At 36.0% G+C, this 21,640-nt stretch overlaps 1 protein-coding gene across 1 annotated transcript in view; it reads right to left on the reverse strand.

Annotated features, from left to right (window-relative positions):
- The window catches only part of unc-13-4A (BAI1 associated protein 3), a 148,758-nt gene that overhangs the window by 15,495 nt on the left and 111,623 nt on the right, over positions 1 to 21,640 (reverse strand). Inside the window, exons 18-20 of the mRNA XM_073091465.1 lie at positions 9,100 to 9,260; positions 3,880 to 3,970; positions 2,050 to 2,212 (exon numbers count right to left, since the gene is read on the reverse strand). Coding sequence (XP_072947566.1) covers positions 2,050 to 2,212; positions 3,880 to 3,970; positions 9,100 to 9,260 — 415 coding nt within the window. The remainder of the gene's footprint in view (positions 1 to 2,049; positions 2,213 to 3,879; positions 3,971 to 9,099; positions 9,261 to 21,640) is intronic.

Raw genomic sequence — 21,640 nt, forward strand, 5'->3', positions numbered from 1 at the left:
TTTAAAAATGTTCACAACAAAATGTTTACCATACCTGTCCAGTGGGCAGCGTGTCAGGGGACCAGGCCAGGTGGAACACGGCCTTGCGGAGCGGCGACCTCGCACGGCTAAGGGTGTTTTCAAAAAGTGCTCAACGCGCATAAACAATTTTTCACTTCTAAAACTATCACAGTAAAATGTTTATCATACCTGTCCAGTGGGCAGCGTGTCAGGGGACCAGGCGAGGTGGAACACGGCCTTGCGGAGTGGCGAGCTCGCACGGCTAAGAGTGTTTTCAAAAAGTGCTCAACGCGCATAAAGAATTTTTCACTTTAAAAATGTTCACAACAAAATGTTTACCATACCTGTCCAGTGGGCAGCGTGTCAGGGGACCAGGCGAGGTGGAACACGGCCTTGCGGAGTGGCGAGCTCGCACGGCTAAGGGTGTTTTCAAAAAGTGCTCAACGCGCATAAAGAATTTTTCACTTTAAAAATGTTCACAACAAAATGTTTACCATACCTGTCCAGTGGGCAGCGTGTCAGGGGACCAGGCGAGGTGGAACACGGCCTTGCGGAGTGGCGAGCTCGCACGGCTAAGGGTGTTTTCAAAAAGTGCTCAACGCGCATAAAGAATTTTTCACTTTAAAAATGTTCACAACAAAATGTTTACCATACCTGTCCAGTGGGCAGCGTGTCAGGGGACCAGGCGAGGTGGAACACGGCCTTGCGGAGTGGCGAGCTCGCACGGCTAAGGGTGTTTTCAAAAAGTGCTCAACGCGCATAAAGAATTTTTCACTTTAAAAATGTTCACAACAAAATGTTTACCATACCTGTCCAGTGGGCAGCGTGTCAGGGGACCAGGCGAGGTGGAACACGGCCTTGCGGAGTGGCGAGCTCGCACGGCTAAGGGTGTTTTCAAAAAGTGCTCAACGCGCATAAAGAATTTTTCACTTTAAAAATGTTCACAACAAAATGTTTACCATACCTGTCCAGTGGGCAGCGTGTCAGGGGACCAGGCGAGGTGGAACACGGCCTTGCGGAGTGGCGAGCTCGCACGGCTAAGGGTGTTTTCAAAAAGTGCTCAACGCGCATAAAGAATTTTTCACTTTAAAAATGTTCACAACAAAATGTTTACCATACCTGTCCAGTGGGCAGCGTGTCAGGGGACCAGGCGAGGTGGAACACGGCCTTGCGGAGTGGCGAGCTCGCACGGCTAAGGGTGTTTTCAAAAAGTGCTCAACGCGCATAAAGAATTTTTCACTTTAAAAATGTTCACAACAAAATGTTTACCATACCTGTCCAGTGGGCAGCGTGTCAGGGGACCAGGCGAGGTGGAACACGGCCTTGCGGAGTGGCGAGCTCGCACGGCTAAGGGTGTTTTCAAAAAGTGCTCAACGCGCATAAAGAATTTTTCACTTTAAAAATGTTCACAACAAAATGTTTACCATACCTGTCCAGTGGGCAGCGTGTCAGGGGACCAGGCGAGGTGGAACACGGCCTTGCGGAGTGGCGAGCTCGCACGGCTAAGGGTGTTTTCAAAAAGTGCTCAACGCGCATAAAGAATTTTTCACTTTAAAAATGTTCACAACAAAATGTTTACCATACCTGTCCAGTGGGCAGCGTGTCAGGGGACCAGGCGAGGTGGAACACGGCCTTGCGGAGTGGCGAGCTCGCACGGCTAAGGGTGTTTTCAAAAAGTGCTCAACGCGCATAAAGAATTTTTCACTTTAAAAATGTTCACAACAAAATGTTTACCATACCTGTCCAGTGGGCAGCGTGTCAGGGGACCAGGCGAGGTGGAACACGGCCTTGCGGAGTGGCGAGCTCGCACGGCTAAGGGTGTTTTCAAAAAGTGCTCAACGCGCATAAAGAATTTTTCACTTTAAAAATGTTCACAACAAAATGTTTACCATACCTGTCCAGTGGGCAGCGTGTCAGGGGACCAGGCGAGGTGGAACACGGCCTTGCGGAGTGGCGAGCTCGCACGGCTAAGGGTGTTTTCAAAAAGTGCTCAACGCGCATAAAGAATTTTTCACTTTAAAAATGTTCACAACAAAATGTTTACCATACCTGTCCAGTGGGCAGCGTGTCAGGGGACCAGGCGAGGTGGAACACGGCCTTGCGGAGCGGCGGGCGAGCTCGCGCGGAGAGCGGCGCGGCGGCGCGGGCAGCGCGCGCGTCTAGTGTGCCCAGCGCACCGCGCACCAGCTGACGACCGTTCTCGTCGTTGATGCTGAACAAAGGTCTTTGGTTAAACGTTTGATGGTGGTAGAACCCTTTGCGGTTCGACTTCGCCGACACCACTGCCACAACTGTTTCGCCCTCATAACAACAGTGTTAAGCGCTGCTGTGTTCTGGTTTGATGGATGTGGTAAAGGAGATCTACTTTTGCGAGGCGTTCCACCTTAGACCTCAGGGGTAGCGGCGCATCTGTGCCCGACCTCAGGTAGGAATATCTCATTCTATCTAAGGTTGATAACAGATGTCCATTGGCGGCAGTAGCCACTTACCATCAGGTGGACTGCATGCTCGTCTACTACTCCTATATCGTATAAAAAAACTTACTTTAATAATAATATGCAAACTTATTTATTTCATGGAAGGAAAATAACTTTAGAGTAGCGTAAAAGTAATATTTTATTTAGACTAGGATATGAGTTCTTATTTAAATTACACTAGAAACCTGTTTACTCCAACAGCAGTCTAAAACCCATTACCATCCCACTGCTTAGAACGGGCTCCTCTCAGGGAAGACTTACAACTTAGTCTATTACATTTGCCAAAAGCGAATTGATAGGCTTCATACACGTTTGACACTTTTTTATAAAAAACTTTAAGGCGTATAGGTTTCCTAGCGATATTTTTCTTCGCTTTTTAGCAAGAGATTATTAATGTTTAATACGCTCATAATTTCAAAAATGTGAGCGTACCTAAAACTTGAAACGTGGACCCTCAAATTGAGACTAAATTACAAACATCATTTGGTCATTACTCCTTGTACGACAACCAAACTTACAAAAATTTTCATATATTTTTATTGTAACTCGCGTCTTACATGCACGTACTAGAACAGTATTAGGGACCCTAGAGAAGATAAATAAACAGGGACTTTGGTGGATGTGGGAAATAAATAAATATCGTGTGGAAGCGCGTGGAATTCTAGATTTCCCGTTTGTTGTTCGAGCGTGACGTCACGGGTCAGGGGTTGGATCGGAGTAGGTGAAAATTGTCTGTACAAATACCGATATTTATATCAAAAACCTTAAATATCGATAACCGATAATACTATATTTCAACTCGCTATTATTGATAAATCGATAAGGATTTAAAAAATATTCCAACGTGAGGACCTTTTATTTGTCATGTTCAGATTTCAAAGACTTTTTGCCACTCTTTTCTGTGATAAGTATTTGAGATTTTCGATACGGATATATTGTTTTCTTCGATGATAATATCGTAACGTAAAAAGGAAGTCTCGATCGGGGGGTCGGATGTTCGAATATCATGTACGCATCTCACATTTACCTACAAAGACAGTAATGGGTTGATAAAGAATTATCGGCAACATCGAAGTAAGTTAGTTTGTGTAAGTTCAAGTTTATTTGCTTATTTATTCTACTTTGGTGTAATGGATTGAAACTGATGTATCGGCAATATTTCATATCAATAAAAATATCGATATTTTAGAACATCCCCCAGATTACTTACATGTGTTCGTCGTCGTACTTTGAGAGTAAAAAGGTCGTTATCTCAATCGAGGAGTCCGATATTCGAATATCAAGTACGCGTCTTTAATTTTTCTAGTAAGACAGTACTGGATTGGCCAACGACCGTCAATATTACAAATATCGATATTTTAGTGTCGATACTTTCGATATATAGAACATCCCTTTTACTTACATGTGTTCGTCGTCGTACTCGGAGAGCGAGCGACGCACGTACTCCAAATTGTTCACGATGGTGCATATCTCCTCCGTTGTCTTGTGCTGGCCTGCATTCAAACGTAGACAAAGTTATATCAAGTTTGTGGACATATTGCACTCCGCAACATGATTGCGAATGCGAATATTGTGAACAGTAAGGTCGCTCCCTCACTATAAACATTATAATATGTATGATATTAAAGTAACAGATTAGATTTAAGCATTACATCGTGAGAAGGATACAAAGATATCTCTGAAGGTGGTAGAACTCTTTGTGTTTCCACTAAGATGACACAACTTTACACCTGCTCTGCCTAATTTCAACAGTGTTCAGCTCTGTGTTCTTGTTTGAATGGTGTGGTAAGGAAGACATATTTTATCGAAGCGTTCCAACCTAGTCCTCGGAATTCACAACGCATCTATGGCCGACCTCAGGTAGGAATTAAGTCTTATCTAGGGTTGATTATAGATGTCCATGGGAGGGAGTAGCCACTTATTATCAAATGAACTGCACGCTAGTTACTTCTATATTATAAAAGTAATAAAGATAATCTAGCATTTACTAAGCAAAATTCAAACAATATATGATATCTTTAATATAAAGCTCTGTGATAAATGTAATTTACGATAAGAGACGTGTAAGGCGAGGAGGGTGACAAAGCGGCAAACAAATCTCATTACGTCAGGATAAGTAATCTAAATCATTTAATTTTTTGGTTTTAATAACAGACGGAGAATAATTCTGTAGCGCCCGTAATATGAATTACGGAAAAATGTTATAGGATTTTCAATGATACGCACTTATTTATGCTTTAGCTTTAAAAAATGTTTTAAATTTTAGGAAAGTATATCATGAATTTCTCTCTATGTGTGTATCTCTATGAATCTATTCTCTCCAACTAAAAAAAGTAGTGATGGATACATGCATTCTACCGACTCTCACGATAAGAAACCAAACGAACAAAACAAATAAAAATGGAGAAAAACCTGACATTCATAGTGTATAACTTTAACGTACAAAAAATAATAAGAAAAATATATATACATATATTACTTTTTCAACATTTAAACATACATGTAACTCTTAGGTGATGGGAAATAAATGGCTTTATTATTATTATTATTATATCATGAATTTATAATAATCCATTTTATAATTGTACCACTTTCTAGGCTCTTAACTTTTCACTAGTATTTTCCCAGTGTCATACGTGTTATGGAATATTCAATTTACAAACACTCAAACCCCGAAAAGAAATCTAAAATCATTTAGATATTTGTCTGACCGGGGATCGAACTTGGAAACCACTGCGCGTTTGAAACATTACCTGATCGCCACGCAAATTGTCTAATATCTTATCCTACATTTCTAATTACAAATAATGCTTACAGTGTTAATAATAACTTAACCTAGCTATGTAGAAAGTAAAACCTTATATTTAGTGTAATCTAATTTTCTTCAAAGAATTTTAATATGTACTGTACGTATTCTATTCTAAATTATAATTATCTTCTGACTTTACCCAACATTCCACAACAAAACTCACTCGCAGATGTTCATCTGAGATCAACTCGAGAACAACTCGATTTACTCAGAAGCACTACAAACAAATAGAGGATGCTATAGAGCAAGACTTCTCAAACTTTCACGTACCCCTATTAAATTTTCAAAGCAATTGCAAATACCTTTTAAAATTGCTATAATAATAAGGTTTTATTTTATTTAAATTAATATTATGCCTTGGTTTATTTCTTATTGCATTTGCAATGTATTTCAATGAGCATTTATAATTGGCTTTTTTTGACACGCATTGATTAGTTAAGCTAGTACTAAATTTTATAATGCACCCCTTAAGGCTAGAACAAAGAAATTGAACGTGTGTTGTCAGATAAATTTATATTTTTCTATACAATATTTTTAAAGGCACGGCACGTGTTGCGTGGTAGTGTTACGAAAGATATAAATAACACATTAAGACCTTTCGTAATCACACAAATTGTAAAGAACGATTTTATTTTATCTGTCATATCCATGTCTGACAACTACAATGTTTGTAGATATAAATGTACTATGGCACTAGTTATGACTAGTGATTAGAGGTATGAGGGGATTTTCTTATCTTTCAGCAGGTCCACGCACCAAACTTTGAGAAACTCTAGTTAGCCGAGTGGCACGAGCGATGTTTTACAACTCTCAAAGTGACTTTATAATCAGCGATTCACTTTATGTACTTACTGGGTTGTAAACAAGGTCTACAAGGACCCGTGTCGAGATTCTTGCACGGCGTACGAATTAATAGCCCTTTAAACCCAAGGACCATTAGCGCTTTGAAGCGGAATTATGCCGGCAGATTTCCACCTGAATAATACAGCTTAAAAAATCTTTCGTCTGAACATCAGAGGGATTTGAAGATGAAAATCGTCGTTTGTCTGATGGCACCATTTAGTCACTACAAAAGGAGTGATAGCCTAGTGACAGAAATTCGGCCTCTCGAAACAGGGGTCTGAGGATCGAATCCCTGGTACGCCTCTGGCCTTTCAAAGTCATGTGCACATTAGAAATTAAATATCACTTGCTTTAATGGTAAAGTAAAACAACGTGAAGAACTTCATATATGAGAGATCATGAAAAATCTTATGTGAAGTCTAATCCTTCTCATTCTTAGAGGATACCCGTGACCAGCAGTGGGACAATAATTGATTGACGAAAACACAATTTACACGATCTTACTTTTAAGTCCAATATTCTCTAGGCATCTTATAAGGCCCATATTCTCACTGCTTTGACTCATTTGGAGTAAATCTAAATTAAACACTCTTGATGACTAAGTTGGAATTTCTCATTTAAGAATGTGTTTTACCAAATACGTGCTAAAGTTTTTCGTAAATAAAATCTTTATTTTTAGATTTCAGTGACATAAAAATCTTGTGTTATAAGTAAGTAGGAAACGAGCTTGCAATACATCTGATGGTATGCGGTCACTACCGTCTATGACATCTGTAATGAATCTTATCTTGAAAAGATGTTCTATCTGAATTCCACTTCAGATCCTCCTGACAAAGATAGTTTCCTCACATGTATGTAAGCGGGGATCCACACCCTTCTACCGTGACACAAGAACGACTTCATGCTAGTTATAAGTGACGCGAAGGTACCTCCCCGGTTGAATCATACTTGTTCTACCCTCCACAATAACAATGTGATGCTCCGATGTATTCTAGACTAGTTTTTGCCCGCGGCTTCGCCCGCCTTTAAAAGAAAATAATATAACATACTAACATACATAAAACTGAAAATTCGTACCTTCAACTTTACTAAAGATCATCACTTGATCAAATCCATAGTTTACGATTCAATCCTTACTAATAAATAATCGAAACTTACTTAAAAACTAACTATACTTAAAAATAATCGATGTTTTGGGTCCAAAAGATCGATTCCGATTAATCGATCTTAGATTGCCATCCCTAGTTCCCGTTGGATTTCCGGGATAAAAACTATCCTATGTCCTTTCTCGGGTGTCAGACTATCTTTGTACTAAATTTCATTAAAATCGGTTCAGTGGTGTGCGCGTGAAGAAGAGACAACCAGACAGACAGACAGACAGAGTTACTTTCGAATTTATAATATTCGTAAGGAATAAGGATTAACGAGTACGCTAAGCAGGCACTAAATTCATAAGTATTCTTCTTTAGTCATCACGGGTAGACACGTACCAAAAACAAAGGAGAATTGGAGATTGTATAGAACTTTCAGTGACTTCATAATCAGTGCTTACACACTTAAGGAGAACAAGGGTTGCCACTTAAAAGAACACGTGTAGAGACTTTAATACGGGCGTAAGAGCTAATCCCTTTGAGCCCTTGAGATAAAGGTTTACAATTAGAATTTTCCTTTAATTTGCGAGCGAAATATGTACTACAAAGATAAAACAATTACGTAGCAATATTCGTAACTATGTCGTTTAAATTAAATTATTATTAATTTGTTTAAATCTCGGTTGTTAAGTTTCTAAAAATATTTTTTACGAATTATTAAATTATTTTGAGTAGTAATATAATTTTAATTACTATATAATGGTTGTCTATATTTCTTTATCATAGGTATCAATATTGAATAATAAAAAAATATGTACCTAAATATTTTAAGGACCAAATAAATCTATCAGGAATTTTCTCGCTAAGAAGCTATGAAACTTATTTATTTAGCAAAAGGTAAGAGTGAATTTGATGGAAAAATTTGAAATCTTTTGCGTTGGAAATATCCTAAATCATCTTAAGTTTTCGCTCGAATGACAGTCAAAATCTTGTCTTTCATGAAAGCTCGTAAAAATTTTAGTTTGAAATATTGAATTTTATTCCTTATAACGTGTCTAAGAGAAATAAACATTTAGAAAAATAAAACCAAAGCATGTTCTCAAATATACTGCAAAGGTATTGATTATTTCTATTTCTGTAACGTACCACTCACACACTGTGTGGGTTACAATAAAGCACAATTAGACCGGAGATGAGTTATTTTCATACAATATATAATACCTTGATAAGCCACCCCGCTTCATATTCTCGTATGTACAATTTCCAAGAAAGATAATTACACGATACTAAGAATCTACTTAATAAAACATTATATTAATTTGCTGTTTAGGGTTATCTACCTAAGGGGTAAAAACGAAACCCTAAATAAAAGGGCGTTCACATACATTAGACCGGTATTTTTTAGCATTTTTGGTTTACTTATTGTATCGTAATGTGATAGTTTAAATGTTCACAATGAACGTGGTACATCTGTAGCTTTTGGCAACAAAATGAACAAATACTCAAAAAAAAATCCTACGACGGTTAAAATGTAATTATTGAAGAGGATACAAAAATTTAAAAACCACCGACTTAAATAATTTATGTGATGAGAGATAATTAACGTATTAAAAAGTTTTCATGTAACTTATTAGTTGATTAGATCTCTCACATAGACGCACATATGAAACCGGAGTATTCGTTTTCATAGAACTTCCCCGCGTATCTACCTACTTGGTTCTCGAAGATGTAGATGTGTCAATAACATAGGTATTCAACACCTTAAAACTTAATAAGAAACTCAAGAAAATCCGTCGAGGGCTGCTATATCTAAAGTAAAATTTAGTGATTGCTGGATGCAAGATAGGGTAATTTAGATGGAAATGACTGTATACGTTACCATGGCTCTCGTAGTAGTTCTGGTCTGCGAGCGCGCCGTGCACCAGATCCGCGTAGTGGAGAGCAGTGGCGCACGCAGCCTCCAGCAAGCGCAAGCCGCCTCCGCCCGCGCACTCCTCCGCGCCGCCAATGCTGCGCCACACCAGCCGCATGTGGTAGAGACTGCGGCAATTGTTACACGTTATTTACTCGTTATGTACTCGTTACTTGGTACTAGGTAGTAGGTACTTGGTACTAGGTAGTAGGTACTTGGTACTAGGTATTAGGTGCTTGTTACTAGATACGTGGTACTAGGTATTAGGTGCTTGTTACTAGATACGTGGTACTAGGTACTAGGTGCTTGGTACTATGTCCCTGTAGTCCCGGGACCAGAATAGGACTACGGTATCCCCTGCCTGTCGTAAGAGGCGACTAAAAGGGGCTTCCGGGATTGCGGGCGGCAAGAGTGAGAGCTCAAACCGTCCAGCAAACGACCCCGGGAAGGACAGAGGTTTGTGTAGTCGCATATCGCTGTAATCACCAAGGGATATGAGTGGAGCGTCAATTGCTCCCCTCATGGCAGAGCCCGATAGAAGGACATCGTGTTAGGGGTACTCCGGTTGTGTTCCGTTGGAGATCCCGGACTTCTCCACCAAACGAGTGGCTCCTCGTACCATCACTCAGCACCTACATCATTCCTTTCTCAATATACATTCAATTACGTTACAATTGATACTCATACGAGTACCGTGTTACACGTACGCCGGACGTTTTCCACTCACGTAGATATTTTATATGGGCCATTGTTACCCCTACGGCTCCTGTCGTAGCTAACAAGCGTATTGTGTGTCACAAGAGGTACTGCAACATGTAGTAACTTGCCGTTGTGACTGTACCTACTGACTACTAACCACAAACGTTGACTTGTTACTTGTTGGTTGCAAGTTATGTTTAAACAATTGTGGCTTTATTAAGCGTTTCTCCATCGTGTAAAGGTTTATACATGAAGGATACTTTATTAAACATATTTCCAAGGTAAAAGTAATAATAAGAATAATAGTTGGGGAGCCCAAGAGGGGATTTCGGAAGTATCTCGAGCGCGTCAGATTAAGATATGGGAGATACCTTACACCCTGTAGAGTATCCTAAACCATAAATGAACTTTCTATGTCGGGGAGTTTGCAAAGTCAAAAAAATCGATCACTGGATATGGTCGGGCGCGGTCAATTTTCTTTTTAATATAAAAGAAATAATGCTAGAAAACGGGAAACATCATAATCTGCCGATTACCACACGTCGAAGTAGTGCAAAAAAAAAATCATTTTAAAAAAACAACACCCTATATCATTATGCTATCTGATATTGCCACTTATTAGCATGAATCCCTGGGAAATAATGACGTATCACGAACTAAAGGAAAAGGCTATTTTTTAGGAAAATACATTATTCTTCATACATTCTCATACAATTTTTTTTCAACAGTCAAATTAAGAAAACACCCTGCTAAAACGAAAAATGTCATATAAACTTTTCTTCATTCTAACGTCTAATCTACACAATCGTATAGGTCCCAATGACGCTCGAGTTACTACACATTTAGCATCATGGGCTCCCCTACCATAATAATATGCTGAATTTTACTTTGTGTAGTCAAAAGGCTTTGACATATTATATCTTTTGTCTAAATGGAAATCGATCTTAATTTAGGAAAGCTTTTTGAACACTTTGTTTCTCAAATAACTTGAAAATTAATACAGAGACGAAAATACATACTCGTACTCGTATATACGCTTTGTGGTAGATGAAAAGGGCTTTTCGAGTTATGTACCGTGACAAAAAATATACTCTACTGAAACTGATAACAATTCATGTTATTGTTGAGCTCAGTTTAGTTTTATTTACGTTTATCTACTGTGGATTTTAGACCACTGTGAGGTACAGAAGCTCATATAAAAATATAGCATGGAAGGACAAAATGTGAGTGGAATTATCCACCTATTAAGGTAATGTCAAAACAAGATAAAAGTTGTTATAAATGGCCGTGAGAGCGTCTGACGTGAGTTCAGTAATCCATCAACCAGCTGATAGGATACTGACAAAATGTCCATTAAACCAAATAAGTAGCTACATCATTAAACGTAATACATTTAACGAGTAACTGAAATATGTATAAAAACAATTTACTGGTTTTACTTTCATGGGGAGTAGTTTTTGCGACGACAAATTAAGGTATTTAAAGCATGGGTCAATCGTACGTGCCGTTGTAACACATATTTTTTAGCTCAGGACGAAATTGCGCGCAACGATGTAACACATATTTTATTTGTAGTATTTAAATGGCCGTTTGCTCGGTTAATTTTTTTGAATGCATTATTAATTACGCCAATGAAGAATACATCTTTAGTGCGTAGGTACTTAAAATTGACGCTTTGAAATAAAATATTACATCGATTTTTCTACCAAGACATGCGTTAAAACATTGTTACTCGTATATTATTGAAACCGAATTATTTCCAATCCTTCAGTATGTTTATCTGTAGATGTTGATCACCATACGAAAGGAAATAATTATTGATGAAATATAAGTAGAGTAACTTATATTTCATCTTATACTTAAAAGTCTATACATCTACTTCTTATACTTAAAAGTATATGGTACTTTATTCAATTATCCAAAATACACCCGCGTCATTGACTTCACACATGAGTAGTAGGGATTCACCGGTTCTGGGGCACCGATTTTCCCCCCTCCCCTCTCTATTCACCGGTTGTGGGGCACCGACTTTTCCCCCTCGCTTCCCCGTCCCCCCGCTGCCCTGTTTGCCACGATCGAGGGGCGAGCCCGGCTAAAAAAAAAAAAAAAAATCTCCTTTGCTTACGAAGTTAGCTTTTATGAATAACGACCTCTAATTCATTATCTAATCACCTCCTTATCTCATTAAGCTCGCTATGTCCATATAACAATACGGACCTTACTTATCTAATCACCACTCGCTGTCCTCACAACATAATAGGGTCATTATCACTGTGTCGTTAATGATGGGGGTATGCGCATGGTAATGCAATAAAAAAAACTTCGTATTGACATTGTTTATTATTTCCAAAACAACCTTTTGAACAATTGCGATACTACAATATCGTTTATCAATTTATCCTCACAAAACAGGCTTAAAAAATCTCTGAGTGTATTTCCATAATACATGTAATGCAAGTATGTAAGACTATATTCTCCACAAACTGAAGACCAATCAAGTTGTATTCTATATCTATTAAAATCCCAATGCTTTGCGTTCCTTCTGAAAAAGGCTTTGTGATGGCCTGTTGGTGGTCGGCCATATGAATCAAAATACCCACCGATGCCATTTCTGTCTATGTACATGCCTACCCAGTGAGAGCCTGGTTCACTGTCAGGGTCCAAATTACTTATCAAGTACATTGGAGTCTTAACGTATAGCGGTAATCGGTTTGCTGCATAGACATTGTTTTTCAAGCTACAATGAATTTTACTTAAATGCTTCTGAATCTCGATTGTATCCATTGTGCATGCCTACTTATCGATACCTCTGATAGGTACAATACACTATTTACAAATGCAGAGCAAAATTATCCAAACCTTATATTTAAAGGGACGCAATATGGTTTAACTCGAATGAAAGACTTCAAATAGGTATAATATATTACATTTATTAGGCTTTTACTTACATCTAAGTATATAAATTTATCTTAACTACTGTAGTCGACGGTTACATTTCGGTTCTTATCAATTTCAATAACGTTATCAAACTCTGCATACACTATACAGTTAATAGTTTCGGTTAGAGTTGATTCAAACCGAACTTCTACCCTTACACTGCCATGCTTTATAAGATTCCAATGAGTCATGGAATTTGATGACAAATCAGGAGTTAGGTCAAACGCTAATAGGCAGTAACCTTTTGCATATTGCTCCCTAGATATTCCATTACCTTCATTTAGAAAATGTATACCAGTCCCCGAAAATAAAGTGTGATAGGCTGCAGTAAAAATATCATTCTCGAATGATGGTTGCAATGCTTTTGAAGGTATTTGTTGGCCATCAATATATAAACAAAATGTGTTCATAGCATAGTTTTCAAAATTGAATGGATTTTTAGTAAGACTTCCATTGAATGCTGTGTTGTTTACAAATCCAACTATACATCTTTTAGGTACTTGCCCCAGAAAAATGTTGTCAAGAGTCTTTCCCTGAACCCCTGATGGTATAGTTAAAACTTTGACTTCAGCTCGAGTAATAGGATATTTTGCTGTAGTAGAGGCTAAGACTTTTTGATGTGCGAGGAGTACAGTTGGATTTATTCGTGCTCTACGAACAATAAGAGTTGCATCCGTAATGCATACTTTACATTTTATATCAGTAGAAGAACCCATCAGATTAAACGATTCTCTTGAGCGAATTAATTTGACACTCATTTGAACCCCATTAATTAAAAACTTTTCTTGGTTAAATATATCACCATGTAGATGTCCAATCATTTCTATTTCTTTACTTTCAGATGCTAGTTTTTGTCGTTTCAGAAATCCAGGATTTGTGTTGTCTGTTGAGTTCATTTGACCAGCTGCATCTTCATACCAAAGACCACAAGTCAAATGAGATTTCTTTGCGGCAGGAGAGTAGTTCAGCAGAGTTTCCAAATAAGCACGGTAAGCATATGTATTATTAGGTGGTGACACAAGTTTTTGATTTAAATATACATCTAACTGGCTGAATAGTGAGTGTAACCAGTTATTTATTGGTGCTATTACTGTGGGTGTGCTCACTTTTGATGAATCTAGGTTAACTATCTTTGCTTTAATATGTATTAACGTATGCGATAAATCTAGGTAATCGTCACCAGATCCTGGTACTTGAAATTCTATTGGTCCATCATCAGCAAGAGACGAAATTGGTTTGTAATGAATCCAAATACCATTTTCAATACTTGTTTGTGTTGATGGCAATGCAAATACCTTAAACAATGTCTTAGTATGGGAATGAAGGTAACTAAAATACACAGGATACTAAAGTTTAAACAAAGTCCTTGGTTAGAGAAATATATAGATTTAAACACAAACATGCGGACATTAGCAAAGTCTGTTTTTGAAAAAGATTTCTATAAATTAATGAATAATTCAGTATTTGGAAAAACTATGGAGAATATAGAAAAAAGAGTAAATGTTAAGTTGTTAACACATTGGGAAAATAGAGGTAAAATTTTAGGTGTCAACGACTACATTGCAAGGCCAGATTTTAAAAATTTAAGTATATTCACATCAGACCTAGTGGCAGTACAAATGCTAAAGTGTAAACTTAATTATAATAAACCAATATATTTAGGATTTTGTATTTTAGATATTTCAAAGACCCTTATGTATGAATTCCATTACAACTACATGATTCCTAAGTTTCAAAACAAAAATAAATTATTGTATACGGATACAGACAGTTTAATTTACCAAATATTTACAAACAACTTTTATGAAGATATAAAACCTGACCTTAAGATGCATTTCGATTCTTCTGATTATCCATCTGACAATATTTATGGGTATCCACAAGTTAACAAAAAGAAAATAGGTTTTTTCAAAGACGAAAATAATGGAAAAATATTTAGAGAATTTGTGGGTCTAAGATCTAAAATGTATGCAATAGATGTTGAAAACAAATTTGTTGCAAAGGCTAAAGGCGTTAATAAAAGTGTTACAAAAAATATGCAAATGCATAACTATAAGGCATGTCTTTTCGAGAAAAATATTCAATTCGGAGCAATGTTAAGATTTAAATCAATCAAACATAAAATTTATACACAAAAAATAAATAAAAAATGTTTATCATACAGCGACACTAAGAGGCATATTTTGCCTAATGGTATTGACACATTAGCTTGGGGTCATTACAAACTTAGATAACAACGGTGAAATATTGGTTTACTTGCAAATATGTTTAATGTAATTCTTTGAACTATATATTATCTTAATTGTGTTTATAAATGTGTATGTCTAGTTTATAATTGTTAGTTTGGTAATGTATTTCAATGTTTGTTCCTGTAAACCATTTCATGTATGTGTTCTAGTTTTAAGACAAATTATACTTGATTATTATAAATGTATATTGTTCATTAAATTATCTTCATTGTTAAATAAAACGTTGTGCAGTCAACTTGTTTTAAAAATGTTTCATTTCATTCATCCCTTTACTGCAATAGTTGCTGGTCCAAGTGGATGTGGAAAGTCACAATTCGTTACAAACTTCTTGAAATATGTAAAAGATATTTGTAGTACAAGTTTCGATCAAGTTACATGGTGTTTTGATGAAATGCAACCTTTATACAACTTGAAACTTGTTAATTACCATCAAGGTATGCCAGATCTTAGTATGTTTGATGGGAAAGGTCCCCAGCTTGTTATCATTGATGATCTTATGAGAGAATCGGATGGCCGCATCGTTGACATTTTTACAAAAGGAAGTCATCATAGAAATTTGAGTGTGTTTTATATAACTCAAAATTTGTTTCATCAAGGTAGAGGTCAGAGGGACATTTCCTTAAACTCGAGTTATATAATATATTTTAAAAATCCACGTGATAAAACACAGATTCGACACTTAGCGAGACAAGTATCACCTGAAAATACTAAATTCATGGAAGATTCTTATAAAGATGCAACGACAGAACCTCATGGATATTTAATGATAGATTTAAAACAAAATACTAGTGATATATGTAGATTAAAAACAAAAATATTCCCTTCTGACTGTTACTGTACTGTATACTTACCTACAAAGGGGTTTAAATATGCAAAGCAACAAGAAATTTCCGTCATTTATTAATAATGTCTCGAACCTTGAAGACACATAAAAAGTTTTTAGAAGCTCTTCATATTCTTAAACCAAAATACCAAAAAGCACTCTTAAAATCCTGCAACGAACAAGAGATAAATTGTATTTGTGAATGTATCTATAACGTTTTACAAGGTAAAGTACAACTCCCAGAAAATGAGAAGAATAAATTAAAGAAATACAAACACTTACTTCGACAACTGGTGCGTAAAACTACAAACAAAGTCCGTAAAAATATTATAATTCAAAAAGGGGGATCATTTTTACCAATAATATTAGGTTCAGTTCTGAGTGCACTAGTAAATACCCTAACATGAACATGGAACACGCTAAGAAAATGTTACTTATAGATCCAGGTATAATAGAAAAAATTAATCAACAAACAATGTTAGACAGTCCCATGTCTAGACTGGATGCCGAAATGCAAAATATATTAAAAAGTAATATTGAAGATAGAGAAAAGTGTATTCTCTATTTACAAATTTTACAAAGGTACCTACACCATACTCAAGAAGACCGAAAACCTTATGAGTTACCTATTGTTACTAATTTTTCTGATGTTAATACTGGTGATACAGATAATATCAAAATGAAAATTGATAATAATAAACTGGAATTAGATACGAATAATAAATTTAATTTAAAGAAAGATTTTAGTGATATAAAACTACAGGAAGAAGCTAAGACTAATATAGTTGCTGAACAGACTCCAAAGCGAACAACAGTTGATATAAATGAACACGAAAAGGTTAACTCACCAATGTATACACCGAAACAAATATTGAGAGTGATACCTAAAACATATTTAAAGAAAGGTGAGCTGTTGCTAGGTTTCTTGTCTGATCACAAGGATAAAATTAATTGGGATGGCGAGGGTACTGTATTCATAGACAAAGTTAAAATTCCTGGAAGTAACATCATAGACTTGGTGAGTGATTTTATTAGACCAAGTAGAAAAATTGATCCAGTAGGATGGCAACAATTTGCAACTTTATTGAAAGATATTAATACACCAGTTACCTACCTCGGTAATACTAAAAGAACTGGCTTTATAACTCAGCTATTATTAGATGAGCATAAGAACTTTACACCACAAAAAGATCCGAATTCAACACCAACTACAGTGAAACCTGGTTAAGTGAGACATCAAGGGACCTGCAATGTCGTTTCACTTATAGAGGTATTCCACTTACCCAGTGTCTCAGATATACAGGTATAAATAAATATCTGTCTCATTTACGTTTTTGTTACGAAGTTGCTTAACCCATGTTAGCAAACACTGTTCAAGTTCAGGATATTCTGATAAACGTACACGTTTTAGTTTTCCTTGTCCTTCAGAACATTGTGATTCAATTTTATGTTTACTCTGAATTATTCTACAAAGAGTAGATTTTGCCACATTAAATTCGGCACAAACTTCTTCGCGTGTCTTCCCACTTTCATAAACGGATATTAACTTCAGTTTTTCACGTAATGATAACGATTGACATTTTTCAAATAAACATCTGTATGATAGTAAAGCGAAACTAAAACTGAAGGTAATTGAAGCTCAAAATTTGTACTTACGTACTTGGAATTACGTGTGAAATTTGTGGGTAGAATAAGAATGAGTAAACAAACAATGTTATCTCAGTTACAGAGGTTTATGCATATAAAATTTACTCGCTGTCTCAGTTATAGAGGTAACTATGATGATAAATCGAAAGAACAAATCCCAGATATAGAGGTTTACCTCGTCCCACTAACAGAGGTAATTCAGTGCCAAAGTGTTGGGACCTCAGCATGAGTTCCAGTTATGGAGGTTTCTCACTTATCCAGGTCCCACTTAACCAAGTTTCACTGTAGTACTGAAAGAGAAAAAGTAAAACCCAAGAAAAAATTAGTCTGGGAGAAATGGAGCCCTTATTAGAAATAAATAGTATTTATTATAACCCTTCTCATCCTGCTGCATTCGGTAGTATTAATAAATTAGCAAAAGCTATGAAAGGTAAAATGAAAAGAGAAGATGTAAAAGATTGGCTACGCTCACAAGAAACATACACATTACATAAACCTGTGACAAGAAGGTTTTCCCGCAACAAATACATACTGTCAAATTTCAATATTCTTTGGCAAGCGGATTTAAGTGATTTGAGAACATATTCTAAGTACAATGATGGATTTAACTTTATTCTTTGTGTAATTGATGTATTTAGCAAATATGCATTTGTAAGAGCTATGAAAAATAAAAATTCATTTAATATTAAAGAATGTTTTGAAAGTATTTTCATTGAAGCTAATGCAACACCCATACATATTCAGTCTGATAAGGGTACAGAATTTATTTCCAAAGATGTGCAAAGTTATTTAAAAAGTAAAAATATAAATTACTATACTACTAATAATCCCGATATTAAAGCAAGTATTGTTGAAAGATTTCAAAGAACCCTGAAAATGAAGATGTGGCGTTATTTTACACACAATAATACTTATAAATATATTGATGTTTTACAAGACTTGGTATATGCATATAATCATAGTTATCATTCAAGTATTAAAATGTGCCCCTGTGATGTTAACTCACGTAATATTATGACTGTATGGAATAATTTATATGATAGAGATAAGAAACAAACAGAAGCAACAACACAATTACCTAACTTCCACATCGGTGACTATGTAAGAATAACCAAGTATAAGCATATATTTCAAAAAGGATATGAATCTAATTGGAGTGATGAAATATTTATTATATCCTCAATTATAGATCGGTCTCCATGGGTTGTATACACTTTGAAAGACTTACAAAATGAAACAATAAGTGGGACTTTCTATGAAAAGGAGTTACAAAAGGTATCTTATAATCCTACCTCAAGTTATAAAATAGATAAAATAATCAGTACGCGATATTCTGGTGTCAGAAAGCAAGTGTTGGTGAAGTGGAAAGGTTATCCAGATAAATTTAATAGTTGGGTGTTGGCCTCTGAATTAGAAAAAATATGATGAAAGAAAGTTTCTATTTAACATTGCTAAGTAACAGTTCTATGGAGTACTTTCCTGATAACAAAACAACGAAGTTTTCAACAAAATTACCAAAATCCTTAACGCTAGATGGGGAATGGTCAGTTGGAGTTGCCGAATTTCAATATCCATGTACCATGTTTACTGTACAAGAACATGAAAATATTATATATATTACAAAATCCATGACCATGCCAGGCGATCAAATACCATCCTTAGTATATTACAAGACTCATATTCCAGCGACGAATTATGACAACATAGATCATATTTTGGTAGCTTTAAATAATACAAAGGAAAATATAAAATTTCGTTATGATGAAGTATCAAAATTAGTTTGTGTTTCTGTTACCGATAAATCAATAAGATCAGTGAAGCTATCTCCTAAGCTGTCGTTTCAACTTGGGTTTGAACCTGACAGGAATCTCATTGAAAGAAACACAGGAAAGTGTCCTGCAAATTTACATTTAGGTCTACCATCACAATTATTTGTATATTGCGATATAGTTGAACCACAGATAGTAGGTGACGTCATGACTCCTTTACTAAGAATTATACCATTAGATCCAATGAAATATATTTATGGGGCGAATAAAATGCATGTTTTTTCACCTCCTCACTATTTACCAATCATGCGACGAGAATTTGACACTATTGAAATAGATATAAGGTCAACCACTGGTCAAAAGATACCATTTCAATTTGGAACTGTGTGTATCAAACTTCACTTTAAAAAACACAACAATGTTTTCTCATAATAATAATAATAATAATATGACTTGCCCCTACGAACATTATTATTCCCATCAAGCTGGTTCTGGTATTGGAGTAATATATAAAGGAGCCGCGTTTCAACGTGGTCATGGCATTGGCAGTTTTTTAGGAGGCTTGTTTAGATCAGTTTTACCTTTGCTTTCAAGGGGTGCTAGAGTTATAGGAAAAGAAGCACTAGGCGCTGGAGTTGGTATTTTGTCGGACTTAGTGAATGCACGACCCATGGAGGATTCAATAAAATCTCGCCTCAAGGACGCTAGTTCCAATTTAAAACGAAAAGTTGATGAAAAAATTGATAGAATAAACATGTCTGGATCGGGGTATATAACGAAGAGAAAGCGTCTTTCCTCACTCAGTGCACGCTCAGCTGCTAAAGTGAAAGCTATTAAAAAATTGGCAGTTTCTCGTGCCAACATAAAAGATATTTTTTCATAACTAATAAATTTAAGGAATTATGTCTTTCTTACATAGTCATTCTTGTGAATGTATAAAGTCTGAACTAGATTTATTTGCATTGCCATCAACACAAACAAGTATTGAAAATGGTATTTGGATTCATTACAAACCAATTTCGTCTCTTGCTGATGATGGACCAATAGAATTTCAAGTACCAGGATCTGGTGACGATTACCTAGATTTATCGCATACGTTAATACATATTAAAGCAAAGATAGTTAACCTAGATTCATCAAAAGTGAGCACACCCACAGTAATAGCACCAATAAATAACTGGTTACACTCACTATTCAGCCAGTTAGATGTATATTTAAATCAAAAACTTGTGTCACCACCTAATAATACATATGCTTACCGTGCTTATTTGGAAACTCTGCTGAACTACTCTCCTGCCGCAAAGAAATCTCATTTGACTTGTGGTCTTTGGTATGAAGATGCAGCTGGTCAAATGAACTCAACAGACAACACAAATCCTGGATTTCTGAAACGACAAAAACTAGCATCTGAAAGTAAAGAAATAGAAATGATTGGACATCTACATGGTGATATATTTAACCAAGAAAAGTTTTTAATTAATGGGGTTCAAATGAGTGTCAAATTAATTCGCTCAAGAGAATCGTTTAATCTGATGGGTTCTTCTACTGATATAAAATGTAAAGTATGCATTACGGATGCAACTCTTATTGTTCGTAGAGCACGAATAAATCCAACTGTACTCCTCGCACATCAAAAAGTCTTAGCCTCTACTACAGCAAAATATCCTATTACTCGAGCTGAAGTCAAAGTTTTAACTATACCATCAGGGGTTCAGGGAAAGACTCTTGACAACATTTTTCTGGGGCAAGTACCTAAAAGATGTATAGTTGGATTTGTAAACAACACAGCATTCAATGGAAGTCTTACTAAAAATCCATTCAATTTTGAAAACTATGCTATGAACACATTTTGTTTATATATTGATGGCCAACAAATACCTTCAAAAGCATTGCAACCATCATTCGAGAATGATATTTTTACTGCAGCCTATCACACTTTATTTTCGGGGACTGGTATACATTTTCTAAATGAAGGTAATGGAATATCTAGGGAGCAATATGCAAAAGGTTACTGCCTATTAGCGTTTGACCTAACTCCTGATTTGTCATCAAATTCCATGACTCATTGGAATCTTATAAAGCATGGCAGTGTAAGGGTAGAAGTTCGGTTTGAATCAACTCTAACCGAAACTATTAACTGTATAGTGTATGCAGAGTTTGATAACGTTATTGAAATTGATAAGAACCGAAATGTAACCGTCGACTACAGTAGTTAAGATAAATTTATATACTTAGATGTAAGTAAAAGCCTAATAAATGTAATATATTATACCTATTTGAAGTCTTTCATTCGAGTTAAACCATATTGCGTCCCTTTAAATATAAGGTTTGGATAATTTTGCTCTGCATTTGTAAATAGTGTATTGTACCTATCAGAGGTATCG

The sequence above is a fragment of the Epargyreus clarus genome, unplaced genomic scaffold (assembly GCF_041222505.1).
Source record: "Epargyreus clarus isolate Ecla_fem2 unplaced genomic scaffold, WU_Ecla_fem_2.2 ptg000034l, whole genome shotgun sequence".
Lineage (NCBI taxonomy): Eukaryota > Metazoa > Arthropoda > Insecta > Lepidoptera > Hesperiidae > Epargyreus > Epargyreus clarus.